The 18,590-nt window shown below is 50.5% G+C and overlaps 1 protein-coding gene across 3 annotated transcripts in view; it reads right to left on the bottom strand.

Moving 5' to 3' along the window:
• SCUBE1 (signal peptide, CUB domain and EGF like domain containing 1) overlaps nucleotides 1-18,590 on the bottom strand; it is a 257,400-nt gene that overhangs the window by 234,854 nt on the left and 3,956 nt on the right. For all 3 annotated transcript variants that reach the window (XM_020982814.2, XM_020982816.2, XM_020982815.2), the window contains exon 2: nucleotides 16,227-16,349. In XM_020982814.2, the coding sequence (XP_020838473.1) occupies nucleotides 16,227-16,349 (123 nt within the window). The remainder of the gene's footprint in view (nucleotides 1-16,226; nucleotides 16,350-18,590) is intronic.

Genomic DNA, 18,590 nt, shown 5'->3' with positions numbered 1-18,590 from the left:
AGAAGGAACCTAGAAGGCCTCTGGGCCCCCCCTCACTTCCCGGATGGGCGAACAAGCTCAGACTGGGAGGGCAACTCGCTCCTGGGCACACAGCTCTTAAGTCTTGGGGCCGGGACTCAGCCCCAGGTCTTCCTAATCCACGGCCTAAGCTCTTCCTGCTCTGCCAGGCTGTCTTGTGGCTGGAGCAGGGGATTTATTTTGCCAAGACCTGGGCCTCCCCACGGAGTCTTTATTACTGAAGGAACCCGCAGCTTGGGTGCTAATTATGCCCCCTGGAAGGAGGCCGGCTTGTGGCTGCAGCCTCTTGGGGAGGATTACAATCCTTACTCTCCAAAGTCTCCAAGCAAAAAGCAAAACCCAAGCCCAGCAACCAACTGGCATCACTTCACTTTGTCTTCTCATCGGAGCAGGGGGGAGAACTGCCGGAGAGCAGGCTGCAGAACAGGGCAAGAGATGTGGACAGAGTCCACATGCGTGAGCCTTGTTCTAACGAACACCGGCGAGCTCGAGCGGACCGGGGCAGGGGGGAGCCGTGTTCTAGATTGCCAGGCGAAGGCACAGAGAGCCAGGTGCAGGTCTTGGCTACTCTTCTTACTAGGTCTACAGTCTTGGCTAAATGCCAAGGTCCCTGGACCTCGGTTTTCTTAATTGTAAAGTGGGGGGAGGGGAGGGAGACATGAGAGTTGTCGTCAGAGCTCTCTGTCATCACATGGAGGAGGGAGAGGCCAGAATTGACCTGGAGCTAAGTGACCAAAGCCAATGGGCAGCCACTGCCATTTGTCATCTCAGCCAAAGTCAGCAAGTGTGGAATAACTGACCCTGATATTCTCATTGCTGGAGAGAAAAAGATGAAAAATGTATTGTCCTTGACCACAATGAGTGGACAGTCTAATGAGCCTGCTCTATTATTCGGTCAATAAACACTTACTGAGCGCCTCTGCGTACCAGGCACTGTGCTGAGGGTGGGTACACCAATAACCAGACTACAAACTAGAAAACTGGGTGAATAGGAGAGGTCAGAGAGGCCTGAGGGAGTCAAAGAGGGAGCGGCCGTTTCCAGTTGGGAGGATCAGAGAAGGCTGCGCAGAACCTAGGGGACAAAGGCCTCAGAGGATGCCTCTGCAGGCAGTGTTCCATAGTGGTTAGAGCACGTGTCTGGGAGGTGGCAAGACCAGGATTTCCTGGCACGTCGTGGCAAATCACCCTCTCACGGCTCTCAGCAGCTCTGGGAGACTTTTAGGTTGCAGAGAGGGGGCCAACGTGCGTTGGCAGAGGCAGTCTCCTCCTTCCTGAATTTTTGTGACTCTCCCTGCCTGTCTCTCACTCAGGAGCCTGGATTCCCTGACCGGAGCCCCCAGGGATTTTAGGGGCACCCAGTGGCAAAGTGGTCAGCCTGCAGGACCTGGCATCAGGAAGGCCCCAGTGTCCCAGCCATGTGCCCCTGCCAGAGGAGCCAGTGCCCCCAGGTCTTACCAGCTTCTGGAACAGGCCAGTAGTGTGCCCATCCTAGAACCAGCCCAGCCAGGTTCAAAGGCTTGTTACTGAGCTGACTGCAAGGGAGTGAGTTTCTCAGCCTTTCACAACAACCCCAACTGCAATAGTAATAATAATAATAATAATAATAATAATAATAATAATAATAATAATAATAATAATAATAATAATAGCTAGCATTTACACAGGACCCACTAAGTGCCAGGCAATGTGCTTTACAAACATGGTCTCATCTGATCCTCACAACTCGCCCTGTGAGGAGGGCACTATTATTGTCCCCACTTTACAAATAAGGAAACTGAGGCAAATAGAAGTTACAGAGGGCAAGTAAGTGACTTGCCTGGGATCGCACGGCTAGTAAGTATCTGAGGCTGGATCTGAACTCAGATCTCGCCTGCAGGCCCAACGCTCTGTCCACTGCATCACCTATGTAACCTCCCTGTTACTGACCATATGGAAAGTGCGCCTCTCGGTAGGAACTCCATTGGTATGGTCAGAATTTACTGGGACCACAACCGGTCATGAGCTCTTTTGAATTCTTGTGGCTCCTGGAGACGGTCTGAATGACATTCACGCGACCGTCCTGTTGGAGGGACAAAGTCATTTCTATGAGAGCTGTCTGCTCTTGGCTCCCGGCTCCTGGCTCCTGGCTCCCACTGCTTGGCGTGAGTGATGAGTTATACTCAGTGGCCTCGAAGGTCCCTTTCCCTTTCTTAAATCATTGATCTTACGGCCATTTCACAGATGAGGAAAGAGAGGCCCAGAAACACCAGCATCCCTAAATCTAAGTCAGACATTCGTAAGTGTCCTGGGCAGGATTTGAAACCAGGCTCTCTGCCTCCAAATTCAGTCCTTTTCTGTAAAATCTCATTAAAGGTATTATGGGCCAATACTCTGATCTTTAAAAGCTTTTGTTAATGCTTTTATTTTTTGCATTATGAGCACTTACAAATATTCCCCTTACTAACATCCAATGAGCAAATAAAGCCAGCTAAGTAAAACCAACCCACTGAATGACTGCATCTGAGAGCGTATGCAACATTTCACACCCACAGTCCCCCCCACCCCATCTCTAGGACTAATGTCCATCATGGTGGTAACACAGGGTTGTTACCACAATCAGTTTAGTACTTTTTTCCTTACACTATTGAGGGCACTGCATTCATTCCAGTTTTCTAAACCAATTCACTCTGGTGTTGAAAGTCAACCAGGAGATTGGGTTAAGCACATAAAATACCGACAGTCTGTACCAGGGGCATGAAGCGAGGTAATGGAGAGACTGGGGCTGTGGGTTTGAAGTCTGACTCTGCTCCTTTCCACCTGCATGATCTCAGACAAGGGAGTTCTCCTCCAGGGTCCCTCTTTGGATGATCATTGTTGCCCTCCCATCTCTCCGGCCCTTGTGAAACGAGTACGTGGTCAATTTTGTCTCACAACAGAAAGGGGAGCCCTTCTTCATAACCCTGGGCAAGGGGAGAAGGAAAAAGAGGCCATTCTTTTACAAAGTGAGCCTCATCTAACGAGTTCTGAGAAGGGAGAAGTGCCTGGTAATGGGCCGTGGGTGGTCAGGCTGATGTCAGTGAGTGAGTCAACAAGCTTTCATTGAACACTCACTGTGCCCAGCACTGGGAAGACAAAGAAAGGCAAAGAATGCAGTCCATACCCTCAAGAAGCTTACAGTCTAACAGAGGAGACAGCATGTCACTGTGTACTTAGAAGAGACATGTCAAGTGAAGGAAAGATAAACCAATACAGGAAGGCACTAGCGGCTCAGGAAGCTGAGCGAAGTCTCCAGCGGAAGGCTGGATTTGAGCAGATTATCAAAGGGAGGGAAGAGGCAGAGGGGAGGATGGAGGGAGGGACAGAGGAAAGGATGCAGAGAAGGAGGGAGGGAGATAAGAGAGAGAAGAAAAGAGGCAGAGGAGGAGGAGGGAGGGAGAGAAAGGGGAGGATGGAGGGAAGGAGAGAAAGAGGGGAGGATGGAGGGAGGGACAGAGGAAGCAATGCAGGGAAGGAGGGAGGGAGAGAAGGAGGGAGGGAGATGAGAGAGAGAAGGAAAGAGGGAGAGGAGAAGGAGGGAGGGAGAGAAAGAGGGAAGGATGGAGGGAGGGACAGAAGAAGCGATGCAGAGAAGGAGAGAAAGAGGGAGGGAGAGGAGAGAGGGAAAGAAGGAAGGAAGGAGAGCAGAGAGAGAAGGAAAGAGAAAAGGAGAAGGGAGGGAGAGAAGGAGGGAGGGAGAGAAAGAGAAGGAAAGAGGGGAGGGAGAGAAGAAGGGAGGGAGGAAGAGAAGGAAAGAGGGAGAAAAGGAGAGAGGGAGGGCATTCCAGGCATGGGAACAAATGGCTGCCATGTATGAGGAGCAGAGAGCAGGCCAGGGCTCCCAACCGTGGAGTATTCAGAGGGGACTCTAATTTAGAAAGGAGCCAGGTGGTGAAGGGCTTTACACGCCAGAGCATTTTCTGTTTTATTCTGGAAGTGTCAGGCGGAGAGCAGTGAAGGGGACATGATCGGACCATGGGTCTGGAGGCCCTTGAGGCAGGGAAACCAACCGTCACAACAGGCCAGGCATGAGGTGCTAAGGGCCTGTACCAGGATGGTGGGAACGGAGAGACGAGATGTTGTGAAGGTAGAAGTGACAAGACTGGGCAACGGCTTAGACAGGTGGAGTGAGCGAGAGTGAAGTCAAGGGTGCCGCCAAGGTTGGGAGCCTGGGGAATGGGAGGATGGCAGGACCTTCCCAGGAGCAGGAAAGCTGGGGAGAGGAGAAGCTTTAGGGGGAAAGAGAATGAGTTCTGTTTGGGACATGTTGAGTTTGAGAGGCCCATGGGACGTCCAGTTCAAGATGGCAAAAGAAGCAGTTGGTGATGAATGGTTAGGAAGACTAGGGCCAGATTCATACATTTGAGAATCGTCTTCAGGGAGATGATCATTGACCATCTCCGTGCTGATGAGATGAGGGAGTGAGAGGGCTGTGTTCAAAGGATGAGGAGAGAAGAGTTCCATGGGCCACTTTGGGAGGGAGGGAGTTGCCCGTCCTTCAAGCAGGGGCTAGCCCTCACTGGGGCTGTGGGAAGAGCCATCTTCATCAGGTACAGGCTTGATGAAATGACCCCCAAAGGCCCTTCCCACTCTGAAATTCTGTGACTGCAGCCATGTGTGTGGAGCCGCCAGAGCTTTCTGAGCGGGGGGAGTTACACATGGCACCATGGAAGGAATGATGGATGAGGAGGCAGAGAGCCTCTGCTCGAGTACAGTCTGTGTGACCTTGGGCTCACTGCCTCTCTGGGCCTCAGTTTTCTTCATGTGTGCAACAGGGGGCTGGGGCTTGATGCTGGTTAAGCTCCTAACTCTAAATCTGTGAGCCTTTGATTTTCCCTGTGAATAAGGGTGAGGGCTCTGGCATCTTGAGGTGGCAAGGGCCCAGAGCCATGGAAACCAATTTAGAGGCTAAGGTAATAGTCCAGGCAAGCAGGGATGAGGCCTTAACTAGGAGCAGGGAGCACTTGGGAGGATGTCTATCCATCCATTCCACAGACTGCTCGTGTCATAAACATTGTCTCGAGGAATCAGCCCAAAGAATTCTCCTTTAAGAACCACCGACCTGCAGCTTTGATCAGAATCATCCCAGCTCTCCTGACAGGACGGCCATCTGAATCATCCTGTGAGGAGGCGCCTTCGGCACGATCATTTCGGGGGGGGTGGAAGTGGGGCTTAAACACTGTCACGTGGTCACAGCTGGAGAGTGCAGAGATGAGCCTTGAACCCAGACTTTGGGACTCCCGCCCATTTCATCTGGGGCTAACGGAGAGGCCTTTAGGAGACAGGAGCCATTTTCAGTAGCTGCCCAAAGCTGACTCCAAGTTTATTTTCTTAGGGATAATGGCCTTCTCTGGGTCACATTCCTCTCATAGAAAAGCAAATACAGGGAACGTAATGAAAGGCAATTCTAAAGGAAACCTGAAAGTGGCTCCCAATGAAGGAGCCGGGCAGCAGAGCCGCCGGAAGCTTCCTGGGCTCTCACCAGCGGCTTTTCAAAGGCATGTGGAAAACCACCAACTGGAAGCTGAGAACAATCTCCTTTGGTGGGACTTAAAAGCATTTTCACAGACCAACCTCCTGAGTGAGTACCCAGAGACACAATAGACAGGCTGGAATTATTGTCATCATCATCATCATCTGATAGATGAGGAAACTGAGGCCCAGAGCAGTTGAGTGATTCACTCCATGACATTTTTTGTATATTCAGGAAGGGACCTAAAAGGTCATCTTGTACAATTCTCTTGTTTTACAGAAAATGAGCCTGAGTCCCAGATAGTCACAAGACAAGTGTGTGGTGTGGCCAGGACTTAAATCTAGGTCTCCAAATCCTGGTTCCAGGCCCTAGTGCCTGGATCTAGATGTAGGAGTGGAAGAGTCTTAGGGCCTGAGAACATTCGCATGGAAAGGGATATCAGCTCCCTTATTTCATAAATGAGGAAACTGAGTCCTAGAGCTGGTGATATCCATCAGGACGGAATTGGGCGTGGTGTAGAGCCCAGCATTCAGGGCTCAGCCTGCTGTTCCACAGGACTCTCTACTCTCATGCTCTCTCCTCGAGCACCATGTTGGAATGAGGGCACGTCATGGAGATGTGGTAGGGGAAGAAGGATGACAGACTCTCCAGGCTGGAAGGGATCTTGGGCCATCTAGTACAGCCCAGGCCTGGCCAGTGCTTGTGCCCCTCTACCGGAGGAGCTCTGAGGAAACTGGGGAGTCCCAGCATGCTGCAGGCCCCCAGGCCACCCTTGGGACTGCTCCAATGGTGGAGGGGTCCCTCCTTCCAGTTAGCCTGGGTCTGCCTCCTGGCAGCTTCCCTGCCTCTGCTGCTCAGGATAATGCCCTCTGGGTCAAGCAGGAAAAACCTAATCCCTCCTCCACATGAAAGAAAAGCCTTAGTGAGTCCCTCCTGGGAAGATGAAGTAGGCCCTTTATCTTCCCAGAGTTTACAAGCTTCCTTCAGAGAACAGAGGAGGAAAGTGAGGCTTAGACACACAGTCCCAGAGCGGACATCCAGATCAGAATACTGTCAGGACTCTCTGCCTCGGGACTGTCAGCTGCCTCCCTGGTCCCCTCACCTCTGCAGTGTACCCAGAAGGCAGTCACCCAGGGTTGCTAGATGGGGCTATTCACCCAGTCCTGTGGCTGAATCTACTCGAGGCGGAAGGAGGAACTCTAGGTTTTAGGGTCACCAGCCCATACTTTTCCTCAGCTGATGCTTTCCCAACATTCTCAAGTTTCTGCCCTGTCTTCAGGGGGTCTATGGAAGGAACTAGGGTTGTTTAGCCTGGAGAAACGTCCGTCTGTAGTGACATGACAGCTATCTGAATACAGAGGATCTGCCTCGTGAAAGCAGGGAGAGGCCTGTGCTGCTTAGCCCCAGAAGGACACATTTGGATAGAATGGGAGTGGAGGGAGAGGCCAGGACTCCAGGCTGGCCAGGGGTGGTGCCTGCCGCTGCCTCTGAAAAAGGGACTTTTCTGCTTGGCCCAAGGGGGCAGACCCAGGAGCAACGGGGAAGATTACAAGGAGGCAGATTTTGACTGGCTACCATCTGAACCATCCAAAAAGGGAACAGGCTGTGATTGCCTGTCCCTGGGGGTATTTGAGCCTGGGCTGTCCAGACTGTTTGCCAGAGATCGATGGTATAAAGGAAAGAGGACAGGATTTGTAGTCGGGGACCTGGGTTTGAGTTCCCACTGGGCAACTTCCTAGCTGTGTGACCTTGGGAAAGTCACCACACCTCTCTGGGCCTCAGTTTCCTCATCTGTAAAAAGGAGGGGCTGTGACTAGATCCATCCCAGCTCACAATCTAGGGTCTTGTGCTACAGGTGGGATTCTAGCTCAAGGAAGGGTGGGGCTCAGTGGCCAATGAGATTTCTTCCAGGGTTGAGATTTTGTGAGAATTGTCTGGTTCCCTCTTATCCCACCCCCTCCCCTTGCCTCTCCAAACTCTTCCTGGCCTCCTGAGGGGGGAAGTACCATTACTTTATCAAGAGTTAAGCTGCAGAGTGTTCTAACAGATGATGAAAATACCTTAATGAGGCCTTGGTCCGGCCACACTAACAATGCTAATTGGTTTCCAGATTTTTTTTATGTCTGACTAAATGGATTCCCGAGTATGTTATTAAGAGAGGGTTTCCTTCCCCCAACTCCTAATAACAGAGTCCATAATCCCCCCTAATTTAAGTGGCGGACAACCAGTCACAGGGTAGATATTAAAAAGGTAGGAAGTTACCCTTTAATCCACTGTGGCTCAGAGATCCAGGAGGTGGGTTCTTAAACACTGACCCCCCCCAAACAACATTAGAGACTTTCCAGGCTGAGCCCCCAGACCCAAGTGAGGATCCTCTTCTCCCCATCTCAATGACAACACTTTGGGACATACCACTTTGTAGCAGGATCTTCATGCCGAAAATGGACAAAACAAAAACTCCCGGGAAACGTGGCGAGGGCAATGCCGCCTCCTGGGTTCAGACTAAACAACTATTATCAGAAGGGCTGCAGTCGTTTAAACAAGGAATTTGAGGCCCGGCCTCAGCCTCTGGCCCTTCACAAGAGGGGCTGTTTCTGATTATCAGCGAGGGCTTTTAATTAAGATTAGTAAGGCCTAATTCCAGCTATAATTTGGCTTCTTTCGTTAGCAAATGTCTAGAAAAATGAGGCAATTAAGTTTAAATGAGATGAAGAGTTTCAAGGGCATATGAACTCCCTCCCCCAGCCCCCTTTAATAACAGAATCCTTCGAAGCCAACCTGGATGGGTTAATGCAGACCAGAGCTGGACAGCCAGCTGGGACAGGAGCGAGACCTGGCCCTGTTTGTGGGCAATGGGGAGGGGCGGGGGTGGGGGGGACTCTTAGCCTTGGGAAAAGCCTGGTGGGAATAGGAAACATCCACTGGAGGAGAAACTGGGTACCCCAGGGTTCTTGTCCTCGTAATCATTCATTGGGATCATTAATTCTTATTAGGGAAGGAATTTGGCAGAGTGGATTAAGTATGGGCCCCGAAGATAGGGAGCCCCAGGTCTGCCTCTGAGCATTCCCAATCTCCCAGCCTCAACTAACTATCTGGGACTCATCTAAGGTATGGAAGAGCTGTCCTCTGCATTGGTACTCACAGATCCTTGGTTTTATCATCATCATCATCATCATCGTCACTGGCAATAACAGTGACCCCATGGCACAGGGGAAGCGGCCTAGATTTGTATGGAGTCAGAAGACGCAGAACCAAATGGAGAAGATCTGGAATGAGGGGATCTGGCTCGCCATGCTGCCTCTGCTCCCCACACCTACCCAGGCCCATGTGGTCCTCAGTAAAATGAGGGCCTGGGAGGAGAAAATCCCAAAGCTGGGGACCCTCCTGAGGATCCCCAAGTTCTGCCACTAGCTCAGTGTGAGCTGGGGCAAGCCTCAATTCCGTCTTCTGTAAAATACAAAGAATCGTGTTTTCACTCCCTCCCCGTGGAACGTTTGGGAGGAAAATGCTCAGCCACCTGGGACAGAAAGAGGATGGAGTCTGGCTACTCCAGGAGAAGGCAAGTCCTCCAGCACAGGGACGCTTTTTCACTTTGTCCCTGGCCCACAGCAGGCCCTCTTTCCGTGCTCCCAGAGCCAACATTTCAACAGCACTAGCACAAAAGGCTCAGTGATTTGAAGAAAAATGCACCTAGGCCAGAAGCTCCCCCATCCACTCCCAATTCTGTTCAACTCAGCCCCCTTGTGCCCAAGGCACTGGGAAAGCAGAGGGAAAAGGAACCAAGCCCTGCCCTGAGGGAGCTTACATTCTACGGGAGGGACACCGCCTAGGCACAGACAAGTGAGCATCCAGAGGGTAATCTAAAGGAGGGAGAGAGCGAGAGCCATCACTCACCCCAGTGAGGAGCCACAGAGACTCTGTCAAACAGTATATTGGAGGAGCCTGAAGCTCATTCTACTAAAGACTTTCCCAGAAGACCTCCATTTAGGGAGGCTGCTGACAGCATCCATTCTACCTTTAGTAGAGTAGAAACAGCAGAGCTTAGCACCAGGTTAGGAAGCCTGATGTGGGATCCTGGAATCCCAGGATGGCAGCTTTCCCTCCTCACACCCCACACTTCCCCTTCCAAGGGGAGCTCCTCTATAGCCCCGTCCTGCCCTGTCCCAGAACACCCACAGCAGCAATTTCCCAGGGTTCTAGGGAGGGTGCACCGCACTCTCCCCCACCCACCATGCACTTAATTGAAAGAGTGTTCCATATAATTTGCCCCAGGCTCAAAAATTGCTAGCAATAGCTCTGGCCATGCTTTGCAGTTGAAGGCATTAGGGGTGTTCAGCTCAGAGAAAAGAAGTCACAGGGAGACACGGAAACTGTCTTCCTATAGATGAAGAGAGAATATGACAGGGAAGGAGGATCCCACTTGTTTTATTTGGCCCAAAAGAATAACTACAAGATGGGGGGAAGGGGGAAGAGTGGCAAGGAGCCAGAATTTCTCTCATTGCAATTAAGAACTTCCTAGCGATAAAAACTGTCTACAGTTGGAAAGGACTGTCTCCAAAGGTAGTAAGCTCCCTGTCCCTGTGGTTCTTCCAGAAGATAGCATGGTGGAAGGACAAGCCAGCTTCTCAGGTGTCATGAAGGGGATCTGTGCTTTGTAGGGTCATAGACTGAGGGCTGGAAGCCTTCTTGGGGGGAGGGGTCCAACCCACCCCCCTCCCTTAATGGATTAGGAACCTGAGCGCATCAGAGCAGGCATTGACGCTGTCACGGTCCCACAGCTCTCAGACAGGCTCTGAACCCAGGGCTCCAAGCCCAGCCGCCAGCCCGTGCTGTTGCCTCCTTCAGGTAGGGGCTATGCTAGGCAATGCCTCCTCTCTCCAGCTCAGGGATTTTGTGATTCTGTGGATGCCAGAGCTAGACAGGAGCTCAGTACCACCTGGTCCAATCCCTCAGGTCTACAGAGAAGGAACCCAAAGCCCCGAGAGGGAAGTGACTTAGTCCAGGTCACATCTAACTAGTAAGACACAGGAGGAGACCATACTCCTAGGTGTTCCAGGCAGCTTAGGCTTTGGAGCCTGGAGAGAGCTTTCAGACAAGCTAGCCTCCTCTCGGAGGAAATGAAGACCCCAACAGCCGTAGCCTCAGTTTCTAGCTCATGCTTTACACCAGCAGATTATGAATCTGAATGGAACTCTCCAAGGTCACGTGGATAGGAAGCAACAGGGCCAGAATTCCAGCCCTAGCCCTCTAACTGCAGGGGCGGGGCTCTTTCCATCAGTGGTCACAAGCCAGGAGCCCCAGTCAGTGATTACTGATAGCGCATAGGCTTGAACCAGCCAAGGTCTGAACGGTACAACTCACATACCAAATGGCTCTCTTGTCATTGGGGTGGTCTACACGTGGGCAGCAAAGCAAGACAAAGAGGAGGGGGGTAAGAAATAGTGCCACCCAGCAGGGCCAGAGGGCAGCTTGGGAAAGCTTGGCTCCTGGACACAGCCGCAAGGTGGAGCAGGCAGGGCAGGGTCTCCCTTGGGTCTCCTGGAGCCGTGCCACTGGTCTGAGATTCAGATGCCAGGAGACCAGTGAAAGCTGACAAGCTGGCAAGCCTGGTGGGCATGCTGATTGTACATGACACCACTCCAACGTTCTTTGGATTTGTTTAGAGAAAATAAACAGGCCTGCCTCTGACACATGGCTGTGTGGCCCTGGGCCCTGTTTGCTCCTGGACATTTGCTGAGGTTCCAAGAAGGAACAGACATACATTAGGGAGTTTTCTCACCAGGGAGTTCCCTGGGCCATTGAAATGATGAGTCTAATCCCTAAATGGTTAGGAAATAATCAGTATCATTACTAATAATGATAGCCAACCTTTAGCTAGAATTTTATGGTTTTCAAAACTCTGTCCTACATTATGTCATTTGATTTCATATCTCTGTGAGACAGACAGGACTGGGGTTATTGTTCCCATTTTATTGAAGAGAGGACAGACTCCAGAGGGGTACAATGAATTAGCCTAGGTCATATCAGCTTGTAAATGTCAGAGGCTGCCTTGAAGCCAGATCTCCTGACCTGGGTCCAGAGCTCTTTCTGCTCCGCACAGCACCTCCTTTTCTGATTTGGGGGTATATCATTCTGTCTGATCTGAGTCCCAGCTTCCTGCCTTCAAGATGCCACCTCCCCTGCTCATAACAGTGAAAAGAGGAAGGAGATCTCATCCTAGGAGTGCCTCAGACATGTAATCCTGATCATTCAAAGCACTTTTCTCCTTTGGGGAGATGGCAAGGAAATGGTGGAAAGAGAGCTGTGCTCAGAGCCAGCATCTGGACCAGGGGCAGGTCATAGACAATCAGGCACAGAGCTACTTCAGACTACAAGAGGAGGCTCCCCCATCAAATAACAATGAAAATCTACTCCCACCGAGGTTCAGTGACCTGCCCAAGGACACACAGCAGAGGCAGAAATCCAACTGCCAGCATTTCCAAGGCCCTTCCCTACCATTCCTGCCTCACCAAAGCCCTTGGCACAGGGCTGAAAATATAGTGAGGTCTCAATACATCATGACTGAACCAAAGTGAGGCACAGTTCTGGGAAAAATCAGTGGCCCCCAAACTCCTATCCAGGGAGAGTGGGTGAGCCGAATCCCTAGGCAGCCTTGGGGAAGTATGTACTGAAAGAACACCATGTCTGGTGCCCGGTGGAAGGGGGGCTGCCTGTGTTTGCCTGAGTCTAGGAAGATGAGCCCCAGGTTTCTGTTGTTCAAGCATCATTTAAGCTGGAAAAAGCAACACTTTTTCACCCTCCCAGCCCTTTCCCTCAATCACCAAGCAGCGCTGCCCCCTCCACCTGCCCCAGGGCCATCTTTGCTCCCGATGTCCCCTCGGACACTTTCTGGCCAAGATGAAGGTGTCCGACTCAAAGCAGCTGAGGCCTGGCATCACTGGGAGCCCCCAGGTCTGACCCAACCATTGTCTGGTCATGCTCCTCTACTCAAGTGTCTGCTAGGATGCCCTATTACTTAGGGGCTAAAGGCCAAACCCATTTGTGTGGCAGTCAAGGCCTTCCACAATCTGGCAATGCGGCAAGGTGAGGAAACAAAACAAACCCTGGCTTGGAGGCAAAGGACTCCAACTTCTGCCCCTGCAATTTATGCTGCATGAGCCAGCTTAGTGTGGAGCACATGTGCTGATCTGAATTCAAATCCTTAGACCCTTATTAGCTTTGTGATGCTAAGCATATACCAGAACTGCTGCCTGACTCAGTCTTCTCCTCTGTGGAATGGGATCGTAGCAGCGCCTTCCTCAAAGGAATGTTGAAAAGAATCCTTGAGTAACATATCAAAAGCCCATCTTAAACCTTCGAGTGCCTCAGTCGGCCCATAAGCTGTTTTCATGAAGGGGCCCAGCTCTTTGGCTTTCCAAGTCCCTTCCCTCTCTGCATCTCGGAGTCCATCTTCACAGACTTGGCTTCCGTCACTCCTCTCCATGTAAACACAGCTCTCTTTCTACCAAAAGGCCTACCTCCCTTGGCCTGGAATGGCCTCCTTCCCACTTGGGCTGTGGAGTCCCTCCTGGCCTTCCATAGGGCCTTCCAAAGTCGCCCTTCCCCAAGAAGGCCTCCCTCATCTCCCTCATCCTCACGACCTCTTTCCCCAGACATCGGCCCCTCTCCAGCGTACCTAGTCACAATTTTTCAGTTGTTTTTATTATTCATAGAATAATAAATGGGGCTTAGAACAGTGCCAAGCACAGAGCAGGCATTTACGAGTGTTTGGTGATTGATTGTTCACTCTTACCTCCCTCTCGCATCGCATGAAACTTAGGAGAGAAAATGCAACCTCAAAAATCCCCTCCAATAGGATGTCTCCCCTGCCTGTGATAAACTCACACAAGGGTCCCTGGTAGATGGGCCAAGAGAGATAACTATTAAATGTTAAATGTTAAATTCACATCATCTGTGTGAATAAAATCAATAAGAGCTAGCATTCATATAACACTTTAAGGGCTGCAAAACTTTTTTCTCAACAAATATCTCATTTTATCCTCACAACATCTTGGGAAGGTAGAAGCTATTATTACGGCCATGTTACAAATGAGGAAACCGAGGCAGACAGAGAGTAAGTGACTTGCCCAGGGTGTCCAAGGGCCAATTTGAATTCATGTCTTCCTGACTTCAGGTCCAGCATGTTATCCACCATGCCACCTAGCTGTCCCTAGAAAGGCATAAAACCAGAATGTATTTGCTCACTGAAAATAACCATTATAATGAAGGGTGGTCTGAGAAGAGTGGGCATTGAGGAGGGGCTCCCTCTAAATGGAGAGGTCCTTCATGTATTCCTGTCTCTGGATGACCCTGTACTGATTGCATCAAGCCTCAGAACCCCCTCAGAGAGATTGAAGGCCACTCAAAATTTGAGCCTGGTCTGGTCATCCACACGGAAAAAAGCGGATGAGAAATCCCTAGTGGGGGTTGGGCAGTCCACTGAGTTAATCCTTCTGAGCGCATATCTTGGACAGCAAGCCTGCATTCAGACAATGAGCCGCCCCAAGCCAAGCAGGCAGAAGACAGCAGGCTGGATGGCTTTGGGGTTTGGCATCTGTAATACAAAAGAACTCAGATTGAACATGTACATTTCTGCCAGCTGCCCCTCAGTGCCCTCCCCTGGGCACAGCTCATCTGTCTCCTTCTCTCTCGGCCTCAGTGTCCGGCCTAGATTAAGGGAGTTCTGCCACTGCCCTCTAAAGTCCCTTCCGTGTTCAAGGATGCCTCAGGCAGCCCTGAAGCATCGTGTTCTAAGGTCCTTCCCAGCTCTGGCATTCACCGATCTGGGCTCCCCCCCAGCTCCAACAATCTCTATTCTGAGGAACTCGCCAGCTTGGACATTCTGTGTGACAGGGTCCTTTCTGGTTCTGATGTTTAGCATCATAAGATCTCACTGGGCAACATTCCACATTCTAAGGGCCCTCCCAGCTCTGACAATCCACTTTCTCAAGTTCCTCCAAATGAGTCTCTTCTCAGTGCTGACATCAGGCACCTGCCAGAATGATAACCCAAAAAAGGCTTTTTTCCCTCTCCTTTGATCCTGCCAGGGACCAGGGTCTGGGTCCCCTGAAGCCACAGGCATCAGAAGAGGTGGGCAGCCCCAGAACTGAAGAGAGAAGACAGCAGCCAGAGCCAGAAACACCACATAGTCCCGTTGGGCAAACCCCAAGAAAAGGCCCCCAGGAGTGAGATGTAGATTCAGATGTTCTGCTGACTTCAGCAGAGCAGGCCCTGGCCTTGTCTTCTCTGTCCACCATTCATTCCTCTTTTAATGGAGGCTCTGACAAAGAAACATACACTTCGCCTCTGAAAGTCTCTGAGAGGATGCACACCGAGTCAAGGGCACGTTGACATATCTTGAGACTAGCTGACTTCCTTTCCAACTCACCATAAAACAGGCTGCCCTCGCTGGGCCAATCTGCTGGCGGCGCACAGGAATCTTTCTAAATCAGGAGTGTGGGAGGAACAGGATTTATAAACGAACCAGAGAGACACAGAGTCTTTCTTAAATTAACTTCAGAGGGTATAGAGCTGGAAGCACCCAGAGAGATCATTTTACAGAGAGGAAAACTGAGGCCCACAGAGGGGAGGGCCTGGTCCATCACTCAATAAACATTTATTAAGCGCCTGCTAGGTGCCAGAGCCCAGCTACAAGTACAAGTGTGCTCACTACCTGTGTGACCTGGGGCAAGTCCCTTACCCTCTGTGGGCCCAGCTTCCTCATCTGCAAAACGAGGGTACAGGGGAAATAGTCACTAAGGCTCCTTCCAGCTCTAAATCTTTGATCACATGATTCTAAATCTTGGGGTCTTTCCATTCTATTATATTATCTTTGTTTCAATAGAGAAAGGGAAATTGGGAAGAGGTAGAGAGAGAGAATTCTGACTTTTCTTTTCATTACCCAGAGCAGAATTTTGAGCATTTAAAAACATGAAAATAGAACAGCATTTGCTGGCTCTGTCCCCTTTTCTGTGTCATTCCTCTTCTCCCAGCTTCAGTTTCCTCAACTGTTTGGAGGGAGGGGGTTAGGCCCTCCCAGCTCTAACATTCTATATTTTAAGCTCCCTCCCAGCTCTGACATTCCCTGTTCTGAGGCCTCTTCCAGCTCTAACATTCCCGGTTCTAAGCTTCCTCCCAGCTCTAACATTCTATATTCTAAGCTCCCTCCCATCTCTGACCTCCCTGTTCTAAGGCCCCTCCCAGCTCTAACCTTCCTGGTTCTAAGCTTCCTCCCAGTTCTAACATTCTGTATTCTAAGCTCCCTCCCAGCTCTGACATTCCAGGTCCTATATGCTTTCCTTCAGGCGGTTATCCCTTTTACCATCTTAAGGATCACTGGCAAACACCACTCACTTTAAGAAAAAACCCAGCTTTTTAGACCAAGAGAAAACAAAACCAGTTTCAACTCTTACCACCCTGAACACCAGGCCACTCTTCCCAATGGCCTATAGAGCAGGCCCTGGCAGTGGTGAGAAGATCCCATTTCTGAGACAGCCCAAGCAGCAGCAGCAGGGGCTGCCAGCCAGTAAGCTTGGGGGGAGGGGGAGGGGAACGGGCGCCATATTTAACATGTCAAGAATTCAGCCATTTACAGAAGTTCTAATTCAGCAAAGAAACTAGATGGGGGTAGGTTAGGTGAAGAGACCTGGGCCAGCCCAGGAAGTTCAAGGGGCATCCTTACCTTCACACTGCCTGCCTTCCCCTTTGTACCCTGGCTTGCAGAGGCATTTGTAAGCTTTGGGGGTGTTCTGACAGATCGCATCAATGTGGCAGTCATCCGTCCCCTCGGCGCACTCATCTGTGTCTGAGGAGAGATGATCAGAGTCACATGTAAGGCAAAGCTCTGCTCAGCAGCAGCAGCCCTGGAGAAGAAAAGCCAGACACCCCAGAAGCATATTCCCAGCACCTTCAGACTCTCAATGCTCTCCGGCTCTGTTTCTGGGCCTCTCTGTCTCTGTCTCTGCCTATGTCTTGCTGTCTCTATTTTCTCTCCCTCTCTCTCTCTCTCTCTCTCTCTCTCTCTCTCTCTCTCTCTCTCTCTCTCTCTCTCTCTCTCTCTCTCCCTCTGTGTGTGTCTCACTCTTTCTCTGTCTCACTCTTTCTCTTGTCTCTCTGTCTCACACACACACACACACACATACACACACACACACACACACACACACACACACACACCAGGATCCCTTATAAAACAAGCCCCAAGTACCAGCTGCTCTCCCCCCTCAGAATCCCAGAGCTTTCACTACCTAACTCAAAGATAGGGGCAACATTTACATTTTAGGTTCTGAACCTCAGTTTCCCCGTCTGTAAATGAGGGAAATAGACTGGGTGCTGAAGAACTGCACCTCTAAGCATTCAGGGTAAAATGGAGCTAGTCAATACCCTTCTTTCCCTCCCCCCCACCCCGAGTCCAAACTCTCATCAGATGGATGCAGAGTCTCCACAGGCACAGACATTTAGGGCGGGGATGCTGAGTGACTGGTCACAAGGACAGGAGACCTAGGTTCAGGTGCCGGCTCCTACCCTTCCTAGCTGTGTGATCCTTAGGAAAGCTTTCCCCCTCTCTGAGAGTTAATTTTCCTGTCTGTAAAATCAGAACAATCGTACTTAGGCTCCCTAGCTCACAGAGGTGTTAGACAATTCGCAAAGTCAATTCTCAACAGGCATTTATTAAACATTTGCTATATACTAGGCACCATGCTAGAGAAATGAGCGCTACCAGAACATGCTCTTGCTGGCTCTATCTCCTTCCCCTCCCTCTCCACATCCACTCTGGTTCCAAGCTGATTTCTGCGTCAAGCCCCAAATCCACGGGGCTTAGCCTGGGTTTCCAGGTCTCCTGACCGCCTCGTGTATACCTCTCACATTGGGTTTATCTACCAGTGAGCTAGCTAGCTGGCTGGCTAACATGACTACATCATGACTACCTGTCAGGGCTGTTGTAAAAGGAATTCCAGGTTAGGTCTGGATTCAAGTAATCACTTTTTTTTTAAGGCAATTGGGGTTAAGTGACTTGCCCAGAGTCACACAGTTAGTAAGTGTCAAGTGTTTGGTCTGAGGCCAGACTTGAACTCAGGTCCTCCTGACTTCAGGGCCGGTGCTCTATCCACTGTGTCACCTAGCTGCTGCCTGGACTTGGAATTAGCAAGGTTTAGCTTCAAATGCCACCTCACTGATTAGCTGCAAGTCATACAACCTCTCTGGGCCTTGGTTTCCCCAGTTGTAAAATAAAGGGATCGGATTCGATGGCCTTAGATCTCTTCCAGCTCTCCATCTGTGCTCCTCATTTTAGATGCCCAAGGACCAACATCTTCTCAGAGGGGTCAAATTCTGGTGCTTCATTGTGTTGGCCCACCAAAATAAATGAAAATACAACACAACATAGATGATGTAAATTGGTGGTTTTCTAAGTCAAAATGCAGTCTGCAGGGATCCATTTCTATTTGAACTGGATACCAGTGCTCCACAGCATCCTTACCACAGGGTCCCAATTTTGGAAGACCTTCAATGACAACTTATTACCTAACGCTAAGATGATCCCCATTTTACAGATATGGAAACGAAGGCTCAGAGAGGGATCCCAGGATTTAGAACTGGAGGGACCTTAGGGACCATTTAGATTCAATCCTCTTATTTTACATATGAGTAACCTGAGACCTAGGGCAGTTGAATGACCTGCTGAAAGTCATAGAGGTGGTGAATACAAGCCCAACTAAGATTTGAACCCAGGATTCCAAAGTCAACAAGTACATTTTTCACTATACTTCATGGACTTTTCATACAAGGCTGCTTCCCCAAGAGGGTAACAAATCTCCCTTTTATTGTGTGGGAGATGGAGAAGGAAATTCTTTTCTGGTCCAGTCTAAGCCCTTTGATCCCAAACCACCCTTACTGACTTTCTACCCTCTAACCACCAGAAACTGAATTTTCTTTGCCTCCTCCTCCCCCTAACTAGCCGCCCCAGGGGCTGGCTGTTCGGCAAGCCCCCACCTCACTCTGGGCTTGGTTTCCTTAGCCAGAAAGCTGAAGGGGTTAAATGAATGAC

Source organism: Phascolarctos cinereus, unplaced genomic scaffold (genome assembly GCF_003287225.1).
Source record: "Phascolarctos cinereus isolate Bilbo 61053 unplaced genomic scaffold, phaCin_HiC Scaffold_1;HRSCAF=81, whole genome shotgun sequence".
Classification (NCBI taxonomy): domain Eukaryota; kingdom Metazoa; phylum Chordata; class Mammalia; order Diprotodontia; family Phascolarctidae; genus Phascolarctos; species Phascolarctos cinereus.
The sequence above is the reverse complement of the archived record's forward strand: the minus strand, read 5'-3'. Positions and strand labels throughout refer to the sequence as shown.